Source organism: Apis cerana, linkage group LG6 (genome assembly GCF_029169275.1).
Source record: "Apis cerana isolate GH-2021 linkage group LG6, AcerK_1.0, whole genome shotgun sequence".
NCBI classification, from domain to species: Eukaryota; Metazoa; Arthropoda; class Insecta; order Hymenoptera; family Apidae; genus Apis; species Apis cerana.
In genome coordinates this window covers 14,070,157-14,091,203 of record NC_083857.1, presented here as the reverse complement: position 1 = coordinate 14,091,203, position 21,047 = coordinate 14,070,157, and the positions used below count along the sequence as shown (strand labels likewise).

General features: G+C 37.1%; 1 protein-coding gene across 18 annotated transcripts in view; it reads right to left on the bottom strand.

Moving 5' to 3' along the window:
- LOC108000905 (uncharacterized) overlaps positions 1-21,047 on the bottom strand; it is a 212,793-nt gene that overhangs the window by 65,268 nt on the left and 126,478 nt on the right. For 16 of the 18 annotated variants that reach the window (XR_009830277.1, XR_009830275.1, XR_009830276.1 and 13 more), the window contains 6 exons: positions 15,775-15,823; positions 9,008-9,263; positions 5,531-5,741; positions 1,203-2,326; positions 829-1,045; positions 448-690 (listed from right to left, as the gene is read on the bottom strand). Coding sequence is in view for 15 of the 18 variants with exons in the window: in XM_062076551.1 (XP_061932535.1) it covers positions 448-690; positions 829-1,045; positions 1,203-2,326; positions 5,531-5,741; positions 9,008-9,263; positions 15,775-15,823 (2,100 nt within the window). In the remaining 3 variants the exon portion in view is untranslated. The remainder of the gene's footprint in view (positions 1-447; positions 691-828; positions 1,046-1,202; positions 2,327-5,530; positions 5,742-9,007; positions 9,264-15,774; positions 15,824-21,047) is intronic. The other 2 variants (XM_062076564.1, XM_062076561.1) reach the window with 1 other exon arrangement.

The following is a 21,047-nucleotide window of genomic DNA, read 5'->3' as shown; positions in this document are numbered from 1 at the left end:
CTTTCTTTTTTTTACGATTCATGGATAATATGCATGGAAATTTGTTTCCACAAAGTACATTTATACTTGTTCAAGCGGATGGAAACAAAACAGTAAAAGGAAGGCATTTATATGCGACACCATTATTGTAAGAACATTGTAAAACACAGGCAGATGCGCATTATCGATTTTCAGTTAAGTAAATGGAATGTCTAGTTGCATCAGGTGCGGAGAAAACCTCGACTGAAAAAAGTATCGAAAATAACGCGACACTTGGAATTTCAATAACTCGCAAAATTCATTCCAAGACTTTCTAAAAATTAACATTTTCAATTTTCCATTTAAAATTTAAAGAAGAACTTTTTTTTATACTCCAACGAAAGAAATATCGAGAAAGACCACGGCACAGGTATATTCTTTGTACGTTGGGGAAGAAAGTACGCAGAAGATTGATGGACAGTGACTCACTCGGTATGCCGTTGGAGCGATTGGTGAGGTATCACGTGTTGCTGATGAACGTGTTGTCCCCGCCTCAGGCCCGAGCAGGAAACTTCCGGTAGCGTAGCTATCCTACTTTCGTCGCTTCTGTCGCGGATCCCAGTCGCTTTCGAGGGCATTGTCGTCCGGGAAAGCGATTGGTTCCTTTGTTGCTGGTGATGCTGGGGCGTCTGGTGGAGATAAACCGCGGATTGCCGCATCTGTGCCGCGTATCTGCGCCCAACACACGTACGTCGTGTCATTGAAAAAGGAAACTCGCGAGAAGAATATTTATTCAAAGTTGAGAATCAAAATGAGATCAAAATCAGAATTTTTCCTTTCTTTTCCCCTTCTAATCGAAAGACTTATTACCTTTCCTCGGAATAAAAGTATCCATCGTTGGCTGCGTCCGACGGAGTGACTATGTCTAAACTCGATTTAGGCCTCTGTGGACGCCTCTGTTGATTCACCGACTCCTCGCACTGCGGCGGAATCTGCTGCTGAGGCTTCCTGATCGCCTCGTACTCCAAGAAGTCCGCGCTGTGCGGCCGTGGCGGCGGCTGCGCCCTCGGCTGCCTCATTATCGGCGCTGAAACCGGACAAACCATTCTCCTTTTCCCTACTTTCCTCCCACATTATACACGCTCTTAAGCTCTTCAAAAAAAAATATTCTCAGAGAACACAACTACTCGTACACCGCGTTAAAGACATTTATCGAGAGATAATAATTCAGAAACTCTGCTCACCGTTCGTGGTCGCGGTGTGTATCTGGTGCTGGTACTGATGATGCTGTTGCGCGTAAAGGGGGATCGGGATGGGGGCGGGAGAGGCCCCCTTGGTGTAGCCGACGGGGCCTGCGGGCCTCTGGTACAACTGGGGCGCCCCGTAAACCTCCTCGTAGTCCCCGTTCCCCCTCCCCGACCTCGGTTTAGCCGCGCTGCGACCGTACGTGTCGGGCGTGCGCCTCTCGGTCTGCGCCTGGCCGTAGCCGTAATTCAAACCGGACTTATCGGTCCTGAGACTCTGCTGCCCAGCAACAGATCTACTCCCCCCTCCGTAGATCACGCCGCCCCTCTCGTAGTCGGACATTGGACTCTTGCTGCCCGCCATGGTGGCGACGTCCGGCGAAACGGGCGATTTCCTGTAGTCGGGGTCGGGGGAGGGGGTGGAGTACTCGGTCGAGCCGTCGGTTATCCGCCTCGGTTTGGGGGGCGCGTTCGCGTAAATCGGTTGGCCGAATTTCCTCGGCATAGGTTGGACAGTTTGCACGTTGGACAGATGGGTTTGTTGAGGCTGTTGTTGCTTGTTGTGTTGCAGGATTTGGGTTGGATGGTGGGGAAGGTGGGTTTGGTGGAGCAAGGCTTGGTGGTGGTGGTGGTGGGTTTGTTGCAGGGCCTGCTGGCTGGCCATCACGACGGACGATATCAATTGGCCGTATTGCTGTTGCTGCTGCTGGGAAGTGCTCGGTTGGCCGTAAGGGGATTGCTGTTGCTGGATCCAGCCGTTCACCATCGGTTGGACGTCGTTTGAGTTGTTGTTGTTGTTGTTGTTCCCGGCGAGGCTGATGTTGTTGTTGGTGGCGGCGACGGTGATGGTGGCGTTGTTGTTGTTGCCGCTGCTGCTTCCATTGTTGCCGTTCCCATTGTTGCTCAGGTTCGGAAAGGAGGCGGTGTTGACGCTGTTCGGGCTGGAGTTGTTGTTGGACGCGTGGCTGGGGTCGTCCCGTGATTGGAAACCGTGGAAACCAGAATCGCTGTCGTCCGCGCTCTGGTTCAGGATCGAGGATATCGAGGAGACGCTCGGCCTCGCGCTTCGCTCACCGTCCTGCTGACCTCCTATCTCGATCACCACTGCCGCCTCGCCCCCCCCGCTGAAACATTCGACGTTTCGTTCCCTGGTTGCTTTCGTTTCTATTTCTATTTCTATTTCTATATTATTATTAGGGGATTGTTGAGAAAGATGGTTGGAAAAAACTTTGGAATGATTTCGATTATGTATAAATTTCGAAAATTTTCGTTTCGGTAAAATTTGGAAATTTCGAGCGTTCTTTGGAGGGCGAGGGGGAGAAAGAGAATGTGATTAGGGCAAAATTTCGAAAGGTTTGAAAGTTTTTTAAAGTTTAACCAACGACGAGTTTAATTAGACTTGACGCGAGATAAGGGAGCGAAGATTCGATAAAGGATAATTTTATTCCCGTAGGACCGATTTAACTTAATGTGTCAGAATTTCGACTCTGTTCGATATTTATTCGATGTATATATATATATATATAGTTCGCAGTGTTAAGTCGGTAAATCGGTAAAGAAGGATTTATATATATAGGAAATTTAACGTTCAGGATAATTTTGTCAATCTAAAAACGTTTGCATTTGATGTTAATTTAGACTCAGAGAGAAATAAACAAGCTTGCTAATTCTATTTGCAGAAGAGTGTGTGTGGGGAGGGAGAGAGAGCGCTTCGTTTGATTTGTTACTATAAAATATGATTTTACATAACGCGTCTTCTGAACTTTTTTTCTTTTTGTGATTATAATTTAAAATTCGACGTTTGAAAGAATTTGATTATTTCATTTTCGCGAGGGGGATATTTTGTTTTTAACTAAAATTTAATAATCCATATTTTTAGCATAAAAAACGCCTCGCTCGTGTGATTTTCAGCTTTATACGATGAACTATTCCTCCCCCTCCCCTCCTATTTCCGTGCAACATGCGTATATTTCACTTTTATATTAATCCTTTAACCCAATTTAAAACCCAATGAAATGAAATGCTAGACTTAGCAGAGATATTAAAAACACGTTTACAATTTCAATTTCGTTAAAAATTTCATTTCTCGTCTTCGTATTTTTTTTTTTTTTTTTTTGCGCACACGCCACATTAGTTAGACTTTTCACTGTTACGATATTAACAGTATCATGATATAATATTTTAATACGGGGGAGAAAAACGTGCACAAAGGTGTAAAATCGTTCATAAATCTCTGAAAAATTAGTTCGTATAATAAATCGAAAAGTCCAGAATGCTTTATTATTAATGATAATATATTTCTTGCTTAATTAAATTAAATTAAATTAAATTAAAAATATCGTACTTGATTAAATCGAAAGCAAATTTCTTACTCATTTCCTTTAAGAATATCCAATATATTCTTATTGAAAAAAAAAAAACTGTACAAGAATAAATATCAACGCGTGAGAAGAGATAATGCAATTAGGAAAATACGTAATAAAATAAGTAATTAACTAAAAAGATATGCAGCGTGCAAACAAAGATCGATGAATCCTAAAGCTTTGAGAGTTGCGCAGTCGTTAGCTTCGAATACTCGCGGAGAGGAAATTCTAATAGCAAACACGAGACAGTTTCGCAGTTTTTTCGAACCGAGCAACGACAAACTCTCGCCTGTGTTTATCCGCGGCCAACTTCGAGAGAGCAAACGAACGAACCCGATCGAAACCCGCGATCCTCGGCGCACACTTTCGTGAAAGCGGATAGTAGGAGCAGCGAGGTAGGAAGGCGGCCACCGAACCGAATTCCTCGGTTTGTTCGCTCCTGTTTCTCTGTTTACTTTCGCCTAATTGCACGGCAAATCGGCCGATTACCACTTGCATTCCCGTATTCGAATTTTTGCAATGCGAAAAGCATTTGTTTCGAAAGCCTTTGCCGTTTGTTGTCGGCGATAAATAATGGCGAGAAACGTTTCTTGTTATATTCGTTTTGAAACGAGTGAGAGGTATAGTACTGTCCGTTGGTGAGAAAAAAGTCTCGTGGAAGGGTCTGATTGGTTAATTTGGCTAATTACGATTTGTAATGATAGTTTAATTTATAAATGTAATTTTATATTCGAGTAGTTAAGATAGTAATTATATATACGAATAAATATATTAATATCGTATGGAAATAATTATATAGTTTGGAAAATATTTCTTGACTTCTTCTACTTATTCTATTATGTAGCGTGTTGTGTCAGGATCGTCAACAAAGCGCGTGAAGTGGGGATAAATGGTCCTAGCGAACGACTTCTCTTGCCCTTGTGTCGTCCTGCGAGACTTTTTTTCCACCAGTGAACAGTACACTTATTTTCGGTTTCGCTTTCGTTGAATTATTATATGATGGAGTATGGATGTTTACGTTATTTGTGCAAGGTTAAAATATACAAAATAATTTCCATAGAATGCATAAAAAAAAGAGAAAATAAAGCTTTAAGTATTGCGATTATTAAAAAATGAAATTAAATTCTCGTTCAAGTTCTACAATTTTGTATAAATAGTTCATTTATTACGAACAGCTTGGTGTATTCTTCCATTTCTTATATTTTATAATAAAAGATAGCACGATTTTGTATAGAATGATTTTATACGTATTAATTCAATTCGAAATGAAAAAATTGTACGAAACTTTTCATAACTATAACTTCTAGAATCCAGAATATTCTAACGTATAATATAAAACTATTTTTATTTCTCGTAATACTATCTAGGATAATTATGATAGTTTAATTTACAAATATAATTTTATACATTCGAGTAGTTAAGATAATAATTCTACATGTACGAATATTATCGAAATAATTAATAGTTTCGAAAATATTTCAATTAACCCCTGAAGATTATCGATTTTGAATCAGTTGAAACTGTAGCTCTTCTACTATTATGTATAGTGTCAACAGGATTGTCAACAAAGCGTATGATAGACGGTTCTCTGATTTGTCCCGCGAGATTTCTTTCCAGTGAACAGTACAGAGGATTGGTATTGAAAACATTGATCTCGGTTGGCAGGCGGAGCATTGAAAAAGATAGAAACCAGTTAAAAATAAATAAATACTTCAAGTAGTCATTCATTAAAATGCTCGAATAACATTTACTCGTAACTATAGTAATTATAGTTAACCCAATCCTCTACACATATAAACTCTACAATTATTTGAAATTATTCTGGATCTTTTGAACAAATTATCGAAGTATTTTCAAGGCTTTATTTTCAATTTCGATCATCAAATTTTCACCGCCTATATTGGTATATTGGCGTAAAGTGCGTGAATCGGGTAATTAGGGCACGAAATGTGAGTGGTCACTTACGGGCTTGGATCCTGAAGGAGAGTCGCCAAAGTCAATGCGTTCACCCATTGATTCATGCTCTCACGGCTGTCGGCCGCGAAGTGATAGGTCCTCATGTTCGCGTGTTCAGCTTTGAACGCGAACTTCCTGTTAACTTTGTCCTCTGGTTTGCACACGGTAACTCTGTACGACGGCAACAATATCGAACCCAACAATTTCTCCTCTTCGGGACCTGAAACCAATTTTTTTTTTTCTTTTGCATCTAATTTTTTGAACCGATTGAACACGAAGCAACGAATAATTTCTCGATATTCGAAACTCGAGAAAAATGGGAAAATAAAGGAACAGAGTCTCGACACGCGAGGAATTCTCGCGAGGTGGTACAATTTTCCAACTACTCGGAATTTCATCAGAATTTCGACAACTTTTCTCGTTTCGCCTTCGTTACCACCAGTCGTGGAATGTCGTTACTGCTCTGTTATATGCATGTGCTGATGAGAAAACGGCACACAAGTGTGATATATTCGAGACGAAACAAGGAAATCTTGGAATAATAAATAATTTCCATTCTTAAGAGAAACCGTTTAAATATATATATACACATATGATTACAAAAACTCGATTCAAAACCTCTTTAAAAAAGTTTTGTATAATTCAGCGTGTGTTAAAGTTCACAATTTCCTCTGTGAACTTTAACCAACCATTCAACGACAGACAGAAAAATTGAGAAAAAGAAAAGACCGCAATTTTATTGTTTAACAATTTGTTCACGATTTGCTCAGAAAACTTTTTGAAACTTTCGACCAAATACTTTCTCGTTCAAGATTAAACAACCTCTCGAGAACTTTGCGCCGTCCATCTCGATTCAACGAGGCTGGATAAGACTTTGGACGAAGGAAAAAGGTATTGTTATTATTGTTACGAGAAAAAATAATGGAATATTGTATTATTGTTACAATGTTTAACAGAAAATTCAATTTCCTCCACGGATCGATCCTTCATCTTTTAATAAAGAGGTGAGAATTTATCTGGAAAGAATGTTTTACACGAAACTTTCAATTTAATATATGAAATATAAATTTAGAGAAATCAGAAATCAGAAATCTCTCAACAGAATTTCCATCGTAGACCAAGAAAATTATCCTATTATACCGCATTTACGCGAAATTCCAAAATTCTCTGATCGAAAATAAAAAGATGAAAAAAGGTGTTGTTCGAAAGAACGACTTGGAGTAACGAAGAAGACGATAAAAAAAAAATTTTGGATAGCGAGCTCGATAAATGGTGACGTGGAGAGACACGCGGAAATCATTTTACGGGATGACAAATGGAAAGATTCGATTTGAACGCGTCCGAAAATCCTAACGCCATTGACACGCGTTAACCCGGTTGCAACTCTCTCTCCCCTTCAACTCCTGGTGGACATAAATCACGCGCTCAACAGAGGAAGAGGAAAAGGATAAAAAGGATCTTATAAATTTGGGAATGCCAGGAATGGATGTCGACCGAGGAACAATGACACGGAGTCAGAAAGAGAAATTCGTTGGAATTTAAAAATTTTGCTATTCGATGAGAGCCTCCTTTTTTTCATAATTTCTTTTTTTTATTATAATAACAATAATCGCAAGATACGTGTTAATCGATATAGATCTTTCGTTCCAATCGTTTGGAAAGTTCTCCAAAATATTATAAGAAACTGTTTGGTTGTATGGCAATTATAACTTTTTTTATTATTGAATGCATGTTAAATTACGTGAGATTATATATTCGATAAGCATAGAATTATTATTCCTTCGGCCCAAGGAGACAATCTTCACTCGTCGCGTAATTAATTAATCTTGCGCGATTAACGTTACGTGTCGTAGGCACGGAGTTGATGAAACGAACGATAAATAACAGGCATTGAACGCGCGAATTGTGATTAATCGATTCGTTCGATTCGATTAATTTTTCTTTTCACTGATTCGCGAGCGAATAAAAATCCACAAACGATTAAACGATAAATTATTCACGAGGGAGAAAATCTCGTTACAACGATCGAAAACATCGTCGTCATGATCCAAGGTGACAATGGTCGATGCGCATAAGCGCGCTCGCTTAATAATGAAAACGAGCCTTTAACGCCTTTCATCACCGGCCATTTGATATTTAACGCGCGAATATTAAAATCCTTGTTAAGCCGAGAGAATTCACGCTTAGGCGGAGGGAAAACGCAACCGGTTAACTAATTTATACAGGTGGAAAATAATGAGCCAGACGCACATTGTTTCCATTGTGCGTGCGTCGCGGAATATCGCGTTAATTAACAACGCGGAGTCATGCGAATGAAGGTTGGTTACATTCCATTCCATTCCATTCCATTCCATTTCGTTCCGTTTCGTTTCGTTCCGATCCACGAAAGAAAAGCTTCGCGTTAATGAAAATTACGAAAATTATGTTTATGAATTGGCGGAACGAAATTCTCTGGAAAAAAAAATATCACAACTTTCGAAAAAGTGCGAGTATTTTGAATACGAAGTTAAATAAAATAATAAATAAATCGATTTTTATCGCGAAAAAGAAACTCGGTGGATAAAAAAGAAATAATAATTTCGATTTATTCATAATTTCTATTCGAGGAAAGCGAAAAAACGCGAGTGAAAAGAAAGGAATGAAAAAAAGTGGGAAATAAGTGGTAAGTACTCACGAAATTGGGGAACTCGTAGTAATTAGTGTTCCCGTGGAAGCGAGTTAAACCTGAGAAGTAGGAGAGAAGTAGTTCGACGAACGTAAAATTGGTGGAGTGTGATGGCGAGAAACAGGAGGAGAGGGGAGAGACCGGCCGGCTTGGAGAGAGTTGAAGCCGAGCCAAAAGTCTACGAGTGGCCAACGGAGAAAGAAAAATTGTCGACTTCGGTGTTCCCTTTTATCGAAACACGAATTTTCCCTATACGGAGATAACAAAAGCGATGGAAGATAAATTAAACGATGATGAGAAAACGACAAGAGGAAAAAATTAAATCTGAAGGTCGTCAAGCTGGAAGAGACTGGGCCGATCAATAGTCGAGTAGTACTACTTTCGACCTTATCGTATCGATAATTTCGCAGGCTGGGAGAATAATTTAACAAATTTTCATTAGGAGTATTTTGCTTAAAAATTTGTACGTATATTCCCCGTTCCACGAGAAAAGAAATGTTCCTCACTCGGTTTTAAAATTACGACTGAATAGAACGTGAAAGAAAATAAAAAAGGAAAGAAAAAAATAAACCAAAATAAAAGAGAAGAAGAAATATGTATTCTCGTGAATGAAACCACTAGAATTACGAGTCGCGTGTCGAGAACCGGTGCCTTGTGTCATTCGAGAGAGAAAAAAAGAAGAAGAAGAAAGCAAAAGGAAGAAAAAGATGCATAAAAAAAGATAGAGAGAGAGAGAGAGAGAAAGAGATGGAAAAATCTTTTGAAGAGAGAGATACGAGGCGACACGTAATTTCAGTGGAAAACGAGGGAGGAGATCTAACCTTTGTAATAAAAGAGGCAGTACTCGGAGAGGACGAACCACCGTTTCTTCCAGAGCATCAGCCCCTCGGATCCCTGTTTGTGTAGCCATCCCTGAAGAGCCACGGGGGCGGAGAGTGGCCTCTTGGCGGCGGGCGATCGTAAACCCTGGGAGCCGCTTCGTCTCCGTACCCCCGACACGGACGCTGCCACCACCCCCGAGCCATCGTTCTTGCTACGTACCTGGACAGGTACGGGGACCGGTGCCGCCTGGACAACCTGCAATCATTTCATCTTTATTTCTATGGCTTCCCCTTGTGTCAACACTGGTCAAAGAGTAGTTTATTTTATGGATTTTTTTTCCCTTTTCCCGTCGAGAGAATCCTTTTGTTTATATGTGTCGTGTGGATAAGTTTGGTGTGCGATCGTACCGTCTGGACAATTATTTCATCTTTATTTCTGTGGCTGTCCTCCCTCCCCACTCTCTCTGTGTCAACATTGGTGAAAGAGTAGTTTCCAGTATTTTATGGATTTTTTTTTCCTTTTCTCGTCGAGAGAATGTTTTTGTTTATATGTGTATAACGTGTGGATAAGTTTGGTGTGCGATCGTACCGGCTGGACAATTATTTCATCTTTATTTCTACGGTTTTCTCTTGTGTCAACATTGGATCGAAGAATAGTATTTTTAGTATTTCATAAATTTTTCTTTTCTCGTCGAGAGAATGCGCATAAGTTTGGTGTATGGACAATCATTTTGTTTTCATTTTTACGCTTTTTTTTACGTCAATATTATAGAGTATCGATCAAAGAATAGTTTCAATATTTTATGGGTTTTTCTTTTCTCGTCGAAAGAATATTTTCATTTATACATAGGTATGGATAAGTTTGGTATGCGATTATATCGACGGTGCTTAAAGGAAAGTTTTATTTTATAGCTTTTTCTTTCTTTGATAAAAAAAAGATTTACTATTTATGTGATATAAATTTCGTGTGTGTAATAAATATAAATAAAATGTGTTCGATCGTAGCAATAGTACTTAAGTTTAATGTTTTAATGATTTTTCTTTATCGAAATAGTAGCATGCTTTTCTTTCAATGATCTATTTTATTCTGCTGTAAACTCGTGCATTGGTTGCAGAAATATCCTGTTTCTCCAGTATACGATTTTTTATACCGAATATTCATAATATATATATATATCTTTATTACTTGCGATCTTATCTTCGTTTAATTTCAAAAAATCTGAAACATACCAAAGCACAATTTTTGCACGAATTAAAGGTGAAGCTTTGCAAAAGTTTTTGGAAAATAATTTAAATTTTGACGAGATTAAATTCTTCCAGACTAGAATTCTTGCGTACAATGCACGGTAATAAAGCATTCACACAACTAGCTGACGCGGTAATTTAACCTGTATCCCGTTAGCAAGGCCATCAACCACGGATAATAGAAATATTTATCTTGCTGATACCGCGCGATAAATTCTGTTCTAATTTACATAATTATACCAGCCCCCCCCCTTAGGAAATTTGGATAATCGGAGACGATTATTATTTCGATTGAACGACCCCCTCTCGAAAACATTCAACGAAAATAGCGATGACTCGATGAATAGACGTACGTGTTTATAAATTCGAACAACATTATTCATCACGCGCATCATCGAGAAACTGACAGTTTCCAATTCTCTTCCCCCGATCAATTTGCAAACATAATTTTTCTATCCATATCACAATGTTCAATTCACATTTCTCGTTAAAAGGGAACTTTTTTTTTTTAGAAATAAAAGACACGTACTCAGATTCATTGAAAATAAACGTATTGTAATAACGAAATAAGAAATCGGACGAGAACGGAAATATATTTCGCCGGGGATCGATCGATGAAATTTGTTAAAAGCATCGGTGGTTGAAGTAAGTTGGAGAGAACGGTCACAGAGTTAACTTCGTTTACGCCGGTCAGACGGGTTAGATAATCCCGGAGTGCGGTGCCGTGTTGCCCTTCCTAAACGACACGTTTCTCGATACCCGATCGAGGACCGCTTTTCCGCTCCCTGTCCGCTCGAGTCACCGCTCGAGATGGAAAATTTATCGAACCGAACAAAATCTCGGTCGAACAGGAGAGGGGAAAAAAATCGAAAACTCGTGATACATACATTTTTAAACGTAAATTAATTGATCGATATCCCTTTCTTCTTTTTTTGCGATCTTTCGACAAGATAATTTGAATTGAGTGATAATATATCGATGCCGATCTTATTTGCTTATCTGCTCTCCTAAACAAAGATGATTCAACGCATCGAAAAAGAGGAATAAAAATACGAATCTGAATTTTTTTTAAAGATATTTATAGAAATATTCATAAGATTAATTAATGTATTGTTATACGTAAATCCTTCTTCTTTCAAGGATACTTCTTTGAATACAATTATACATATTTTGCATATATCTAATCTAACTTTTCTCGAATGAAATCGTGATTCATGAAGAGAAGGGAGGATGACTTTTGTGAAAAAAAGGAAAGACGGTTAACGAGTTTTATTTTCCAAGACGAACAGCCCTATAATCGTGCCCCTCCACTCTCCATTCGTGTTTTATAGATCGTGGACAGGATTCTCTCGAAGATGCACTTGGTTTCTGAAACACTGTTCTCTCGGTTTCTTTTCTCGGAGAGATTTGGAGAGACTTGATTGGAGAAATTCGCGGTAATCTCAATCTTCTTCGTCGTTTTTTGCTCAATTAAAGGGGATACCTAAAGAGCCTCGCTCGAAAAATTCTGCTGATCCAAATTTGCTTGGGAACCGATTCAATTGCTGATCGAGTTTGTCGATCGATGCGCTAATTTGATTAAAAGGTAAACAAGATCCTTGGCCGATTCTATGATAATAATAACGTTAAGAAGAGAAATTGAGAAGAATTTGATATTTTCTTCGAATTATGACTGATCTCGATCCCTCCCTTCTTTGCTATCCTATGTAATAAAATAAAATAAATATTGGAAATTAAATCTCGAAATGTGTCGAGTAATATCGATTCCTTCCAATTCGTTTCATTTGTTCAAATAAACATCCAAAATCAAATAACAATCCAAAATTATTTGTGCGATATTTCTGTATTAAATGATGATTTCGAAGAGCGAGTAAGCAAGTTGATACAATCATCTTTATTTTTTTGATGAGTTTTTTTTCCGTCAAAAAATATAACGGCAATTGCTTTTGATCTCAACGTACAATTATCGACTTGCGAGAGCCGAACGAGAGAAATGAATATTCTATCGTCAGAATTTCAGGATCGAATTCTGTTTCTTTCTTCGATTTTTATAATATTGCAAAAAAATTTACTCCTTTTATCATATATTTTTATATTTTTAAGCATTGATAAATATTACATACTTTCTATAATAAATTAATAAATTAAATTCCTTAAATTTTTGTTAAACAAAAATATTCCCTTTCCCCTCCTTCTAAATGTACCCTCCCATTCGCTTTTCCAACAGCGCAATAATAGCTCCAAACTTTTGCTCGGCCAACGGCGCTTCTCATCTCGGATTAGAAAATTCATCAGGGGTTCGCCGAGTAAGAACAAACGGTGACGTATTCTCGAGGTGAAAACAAGGACGATTCTTCTCTTCCAGAGGAAAACACTGTTGCAACTCGAGGCGATCCGCGGGCCGGAAAATCCGGTTGGAAAACTTTCCTCCAAGACGCGTGACATTCCGAGTCCGTGTCAAAAGATGGAAATTCCAGGGAAAAAAAGAAAGAAAGAAGTGAATCAAAGTAATTCTTACCGGCGGGGAAATACCAGAAATACCAGAATCGTTGGTATTGCCCAATATAAAGATATTCTGGAACGAAGGAGACGAATTATTTTGTTTAGAATAAGTCCTGGGCTAACGTAGAATTTTGATCGTTTCCACGACTGTGTTTTTGTCAGGCTGCAACGGATCGAGGAATGGGAACCGAGTTTAGAACAAGGTCGGGCAGAGAATAGGAGAGAAGTTAAGTTTTGCAAAGGTGAGTTTTTTTCCGCCGCAACTGTCGTCCGTAAATGAGGCAGAAACGGAGAGCTCGGAGTTATAAAATTACCACAATGTTTTGCGTCTCTGTTTTTAAGATAACGACTTGCCGAGGAGCAAACCGAACAGCAAACTGTCACCAGCTATTTTATCAGAGGATAATTTGGGGGAAAGTTCCTTTCTTTCTTTCATTTAGTATTGTAGCTGTACAAAATGCAAAAGAAATTGTTTTAAGATTCGAAAGGAAATGGAGAATAAAATTTTAGAAATTTTAGATAAATTGAATATGTTTGTTTTTAAATAAAATTAAGTTAATTCTACAACATTCTTTCTTTATAGATTCCCTTGCGTGAATTTCATTGTTCTATCCTCGAAACTGATCGATTCTTATTTTTCTAAAGAAGAAATTCCATCCATCCACCAATTTCATTTTCATACGATAATCAATTTCCAAATTCGAATATACGCGTGTTACACTGAAATCTAAATATCCGAAAAATTTTATTTCGACCCACGTATTTCTTATCTAAAAATTAATCTCGATAGCGGATCGATAAGAAGGAACGGTGCGGATGCTGATAATGGGTCTGATTAAATCGGGGAGGGAAGGGGATGGCCGGGAGCCAGTTTATCAAAGGGCGCTCCGAGTCGAGTAATTAAAGGAGCAAACGATGTAACTGGAAACATTTAAAGTTCCCGGTTGAATTCAGCGAGATCCCTGCATTAGTCTCGGCAGGTTATCGCGTCGTCGATTTAATCGCGTTAACTTCGAACGACATCGTTAACCCACCAATGGCAACCCAAGTGTCACGAAAAACGCTTTGCAACCCGTTAGAAACTCTTATGACGCGTATCGATATTCCTTCGAGATCTTCAACCGGTTCTCTCAATTTTTAACTTTTCTTCTAAATTGATCGAACTATCGTTTGTACTTTTTTTAATTCGTTAATGCACGTTTCGACCGTTTTCATTGGTGGAAAGAAACGGATCTCTGATTGGTTAAGGCGGAAGAGAAAACGCTTGTTTTCAATAGGCATTTTCTATTCGTCATATATTAATCCAAACCAACGGTCTAAACCTCGAAATGCATTAGAGTAGACATGGAATCCAGAATATTCTATAATATAAAATTATTTTTATTTCTTGTAATGCATAGGCTAGTATTATGATTTTTAACGATAGTTTTAATTTATAAATGTAATTTTGTATTCGAGTAGTTAAGATAATGATTATATATATACGAATAGATATATCAATATCGTATGGAAATAATTATATAGTTTCGAAAACATTTCTTGACTTCTACTATTACATAGCGTGTTGTGTCAGGATCATCAACAAAGCGTGTGAAGTGGGGATAAATGGTCCTAGCGAACGACTTCTCTTGCCCTTGTGTCGTCCTGCGAGACTTTTTTTCCACCAGTGAACAGTACACTTATTTTCAGTTTCGCTTTCGTTGAATTATTATATGATGGAGTATGGATGTTTACGTTATTTGTGCAAGGTTAAAATATATAAAACAATTTTCATAGAATGCATGCATAAAAAAAAGAGAAAATAAAGCTTTAAGCATTGCGATTATTAAAAAATGAAATTAAGTTCTCGTTCAAGTTTTACAATTTTGTATAAATAGTTCATTTATTACGAAAAGATTCGTGTATTCTTCCGTTTCTTAGTATATTTTATAATAAAAGATAGCACGATTTTGTATAGAATAATTTTATACGTATTAATTCGAAATGAAAAAATTATATGAAATTTTTCATAGCTATAACTTTTAGAATCCAGAGTATTCTAACGTATAATATAAAATTATTTTAATTTCTCGTAATACGTTTAAGCTAATTACGATTTATGATGATAGTTTAATTTACAAATATAATTTTATATATTCGAGTAGTTAAGGTAATAATTCTATATGTAATAGTTTCGAAAATAACATAATTTCACAAATGAAAATAATTTTTATATTTCGAATATTCAAATTACAGTTTTTCTACCATAATGCAGTGTCAGAATTATCTACAAAGCGTCTGAAGCGTTATAGGTGATTCTTAACGAAGACAATCCAACAATAATTCCTATTTATTTCGATATCGTTTTTGAGACGAATCGAAAATTATTTTTGATATTTAAATTGTTTTAACGTTTTGCTTAGTTTAAAGTTCGATCGAGTTGACTGCATCTTTGAATATCTAGAATTTTTAATTAATTTTTAAATTATTTTTAAATTAATTGCGATTTCTTTTAATGGTAGAAATAATTTGATCGAAGTATTTAAATGCTTGAACTCGTGCTCGCACTTGGTACTTGGCTTATTCATGTTTTTGATTTAAAGACTTTTAAACAAAATTTTTAAACAAAATATCGTTAAATTTTTAATTTTATTCTAGCACTCGGTTAATATTTTTTTTTTATCATTAAAACAATATACATATAAAATATGCATTAAATTGTAGAAAGGTATAGAATATTGAATATATTGAATGCGAAATGTACGCGATGTATTCCACTATACACCGTGATCTTTCCTCATAGTTTCGTAATCCATTACGCGAACTATTCTATGCATATATCCTTCCATGATTTACAGTCTATGGATTTATGGAATTGAAATATGCCGCTCGGTGGAGAAACACTAGAGATGGAAACAAATTCGATGAAAGATCAGAAACATTATTCGACGAGATATAGAGATAAAAACGAAATCCATTCGACAACTTAGCCGCGATCGAATTATTTACGTATATAAAAGTACAAAGTATTTTATCCGAACCTTTTTGCTGTCCATTCCGGACGTCGAGCTGGTCACCGGCTGGTCGAGCCTGAAACAATAGAAAGAAAAAAGAAAATGAAGAAAATCAATAAAAATCTTTCAAAATTTAAACAAGACAAACAAAACACGTATAAATACACACCAATACTCATTCAATCTTCAAATAAACCAGATACATCATATTTTTCAACTTCACGTATCTCACATTTCCCAAATAAATTATTTATTATATAAACATGCATCTGGTAAATATTTTCCAAACTCTCTCTCCACGAACGAATCCATATGCGCGCGCGTCCTTCCTCCCTCGATTTTCACTCCGCTGGAAAAAAGTTTCCAGACGCAGAGAGAGAGCTTTTTTCCCGCGAGAGAAATTCTTTTCGACCATTATAGCCCATCCCTTCATCATCCTTCGTTCTTTTTCCTTCCCCCGCACTTCTTTTCTTCGTCTCCTTTCCACTGACACGCACAACTACGCGTTCCGTATGCATACGGGAATCGAGGCTTTGAATATCGCTTTAACACTTTCGTTACGGCAATTCGCTCCGCCGGAGCAATGCCACTGAACCGCGCCGAAAAGTGTGTGCACACTACACGTGAATAGCTTTCGCACTTACGCTCCATCTTGCCATTCTCTTGTATCTACAATACTTTTTTAAATGTTACGCAACAACTGTTCCGTCGTACTTTATATGAGAAACGCGAAAATAAGTACATTATTTGTAACTTGTTTAAGAAAGATTTTTTATTATAATATATTTTTACAAATATTCCACTGTCGGATAGAAAAAACAGAAGAAACTCGCGTTACGTGCGTTCAAGATATACTTTTAGTAGGATTGATCCAACGGGTCAATAGAATAAAGAGACACTCTCGACAGGTAAAGTAGAACCTTTCCGCCGATTATAATCGGCAATCGGTAATGAGAGGGTTAAGCGATACAAACTCGTCGATTAGGAAGAGTACATTCGTCTTGTGTAAGTATACAATATGTGTCGATTTGAGTACAAGCTTCGACGGATCTCGATACAGTTTGAACATTTTAGGTATATTTTGTGACACGATGCGTTGCCGAATTCCGTTGCGCGATATCTCGCGTAACTTTCTATTAAATAGATGCGACGTAAAAGTATGTTAATACGATTTTATATCATCGTTTTGGAATCTTAAGAATTTATTTCATAATAATTCGATGATAAATTGAATATGAAATAAGGGATTGGCGACGGCAAACTCGAGACGTATTATTTTATTGTGTTTTCTTTATTACACGCGTCGGTACATCGAATACAAGCTTCGATGGATCTCCATGCAGTTTGGACATATTTTGTGACACGATTCGATGCCGAATTGCGACATCTCGCGTAACTTTCTTAAATAGATATATGGAATTTTAAAAATATATTTCATAATGATTCAATGATAAATTGAATATGAAATAAGAGATGATAAACTTGAGACGTATTGTTTTATTGATTGTTAAATATTTTTCGATGAATTTAAATTAATTATAAGATATACAAGATATTGTGATGATGTTTTTTGCACGATCTTCACCTTTCGAAGTATCGAAACTTGCTTTTTGCCTCGATCTTTCTTTAACGAACGAGGATCTCGAGTTGCTGGGTTGAATAAATCGAGACGTAAACGAACGTCGTCACGGTTCCCTCGAAATTCGTCCGCGAGGATTATCCTTTGAAACGCGGTAATTGAAATAGAATTTCGTTGGCCAAGTTTCGGTGAAAAAGAGGTTCGAGTTTCCTCGAGATTCTGCCCGAGTTCTTTCGTCCAGCAACGCTAACGAACCAAAAAGTTCGAATGGAATTTGAATAAATTGAACATCGGCGAGGAAATCCTCGAATCGTGTACATTGGACGAGAATTTTCAAATAATTATCGTTCAAATTATTTTTAAAATTTATTTATCTATTGTCCAATCGAGCTGTAAGTTTCGTTATGTTTTATTATGCTAATTATACTAATCAGAGTAATCATTGTCCATTTTTCAATGTGTGCTGATTACATGTATAATCGAGGCATTAAAAATACAAAATACAAAAAAAAAAGAAAGAATTAATTAACAATCAATTCTCATTGGTTATCGAAGACAATGAAAAGATTCTAAGTGGCATAATAAAATTTTTGATGATGGATACTCTTTCCAACAGATATATGTATAATAAATAAAATTCAAAACAGTGAAAATAAAGAAAAATTCGAAAATCTTTTATTATTTCTCCAGTATCCCATTTACTTTTGTATTTTACGATCCTGAATTAAATTAGTCAAATCGTATCTTCCATTCCAATTCGAAAAGCTTTTACATTTCTCGAAAGGAGATAGAATAGAAAATGGAATAGAAAATCCTTATTCCTCGATTTTCAAATTTTCAACGATCATTGCTCGTAAATCTTCGAACAGCCAAAGATTACATTTACGTTTGTATTTTATTCCAATATCTTCCCTAATTTTACGATTCTCAACAAATCGAATCTTCCACTTATGTTACGTAAAAACGCATGGAAATAATTAGGGAGCCGTGGAAAAACGCACAAAACTCGATAGCCGCCCCTGAATCGCGACATCGTTCCATTAAGTCGAAAGAGATCGTGAACACTATGGCGGGGAGGTCAACGATTGCATTGAAAAATTGCCAGGCTATTACTTTCATAACGGCGTAAAGACTCGTCGAGATGCCTGTACAGAGCAATCAATCAATGTTTCAAAGGCCTCGTTCGTCGAATCGATCCGGTTGTTTCTCTATTTCACCGTGAAAATGAAGATTCGATATTGAAATATCTCGGAGACGCGTGTAAAAATATTTTCATTTTCGTATACAATCGCGCGAAATAAATGATACGAGATTTAATATTAAAGATATTTTATGTAAATCAAAAACAATGTTGGAATATAATTAATAAGTTGTAATATTTTCTAATATAATATAATAGAATAATCAGATGACTCTCGACGATTGTTCAACAGAGAATAATTCTTTCAACGGCATTAAAAGCTATGTCGAGTTAATTTTACAAATTAAATGAGAATCGTTTAAAAGAGATAGAATAGCGAATTCTGGCACTACTCTATAGAGCGTTAAAATATTGTTGAAAGCACAAAAGTAGGATACGTATATTCTGGAAAATAATAATATCAGAGGGATTTTTTCAGAGGAATAAATCCGTATGGTGGAAAAATAGAAAGATAACCAATAACCGAATATTTCTTTTGATTTTTCAATCGTATAGACGATATAACAATAATATTATAAAATGATTACTTCCGAATTACCATGTACATTCATACGATGTATACCCGCTTGTATCTCTCGTTTCGATTTGTAAAATCGAACACGGTATATTGATATTCCCAAACGTGTAATGCGGCGAGGGATGAAAACGGCTTTTCATTCGTTTCGATGCGTTTCGAATAATTCAAAAGCAATGTGGAAGAACGGGTGGCAATCGTATTTTTCGAACAGCTAGTTTGTTTTAATGGGCCGCCATATTTGTTTACTTCAGCCTAACAAAAACGAAGAACGGAAACGAACTCGTCGAAATACGATAAAAACGTGTTTTGAAAATTATTCAAAGACGAAACGTTACCTCGTTTCATTTCGAAAGAGAAAACGCGATTGTTGCCCCCACGTTTCAAACCGTTTCGTGTTTTATCAATTAACAACGATTATTCATTGTTTCGTGGTCAGAGACAAATTCAATAATTTTCGCAAAAAAAATTCAAATTCTTACAGTCGAAGGAAAATTACGCTTGAATGGAATAAAACAAATACAAATTCACTTCCTAAAATTGTACGTACACGCGTACAACTTCAACAAATTATTCAGCAATTATTGACAATTGTAAATCGAAGTCGATATTCTCATTAAAATTTCTTTAAACAAAGAGATATTAATTAGATATGAAATATATGAACAATAAATGAAATTGTATTAATTACATTTAACATTGTATTTTAAAAAAGAAGAAAATTAGAAGGCAAAGTTATATATATATATATATATATATATATATACGTATTTATCTCGAAGACGAAACAATGGCCGAATCTTCGATTTCTTTCCGTCGTCTCGGAAAATGGGACAAAGCCTAGGAGGAGGAGAAAGAAGCGTAAAAAGGGTCGTAAAACACGTCGAAATTCGACAATGGCCGTGGTGAGCGATTAAAAACGTGCTTCGCGTCCGTAAACGCGGAAGAAAGACGGAGAGGAAAAAAAGAAAAAAAGAAAAATGAGAGATCGAACGAGAGATGTCATTCTTCGCGGGATGATGAAAATTCACGGATATCGCGCGGAAAAATTCTCGTTCCTCTGTTTTTTCCATCGTTGCGTTCGAATTCTTCTAGCATAGTATCGAGTCTTCGATATGTGGCATGCACAACGAGTGGAAACAGTCGAGCCCGTCCTTCTTTCTTTCTTTCTTTCTTCCCAGCAAAAGGAGACGTCGCGACTCGGTTCCTCTCTCTCTCTCTCCTTCTCTCTCCCTCTCCCTTCCTCTCGGTTACCTAATATCGCCAAACTTTTTTTTGCCCGTTTAACTTTGGACGACGCGAGCTCACGAGTGTGCAAAAAGTGTCAGTGCGACACACACGCAAACGCACACACATATGCACACACGATGGAGGCCGGTCAGTGGATGCAGCCGTCGCGACCTGATTCCCAGAACAATAGCAGCCGACGTTTTTTACGCTGATGTCATTGAAAATTTATCGAGCGGCTGTGCAAAATGGTCGGGCACAGAGTGGAGACGTATGCGAAACGTATGAAAGGGAAGAGGTTCTCCGCGATGCTCGTCCGCAAATTGCTCGTTCTTTCTTCGTTTACACCGACGTTTTTTTTTTCTTCCTTTCTTTCTTTCTTTTTTCCAACCATCTCACTCCCCCGCTCTCTTATTCGAGAACGGATGCAACGAGCGCGGACGCTCGATAACACTGGAGAGGAGCTACTTATATTTGATGAAGAGTGCTTCTTCTTCTTCTTCTAACTTCTTGGATCCTTTGCTGCGATTTCAAAAGTGTGTAAAATTCGAGGAGGTGGGATTCGAAACTGTAGAATTCAAATACGTAAAAAAAAGAAGAAAATTTCGAAAGCTGGAAAATTCGAAATACGTAAATAAATTCGAGTGGAATTACGAATAGATAAAATTAAAAACGGTGGAATTCGGAAGGATAGAACAAGTGAAATTAGAAAAAATTTCTACTTTTAGAATATCCTTTTCCTGGCGAATCGCGTGAAAAGTCGAGGAGGAATCAACGGA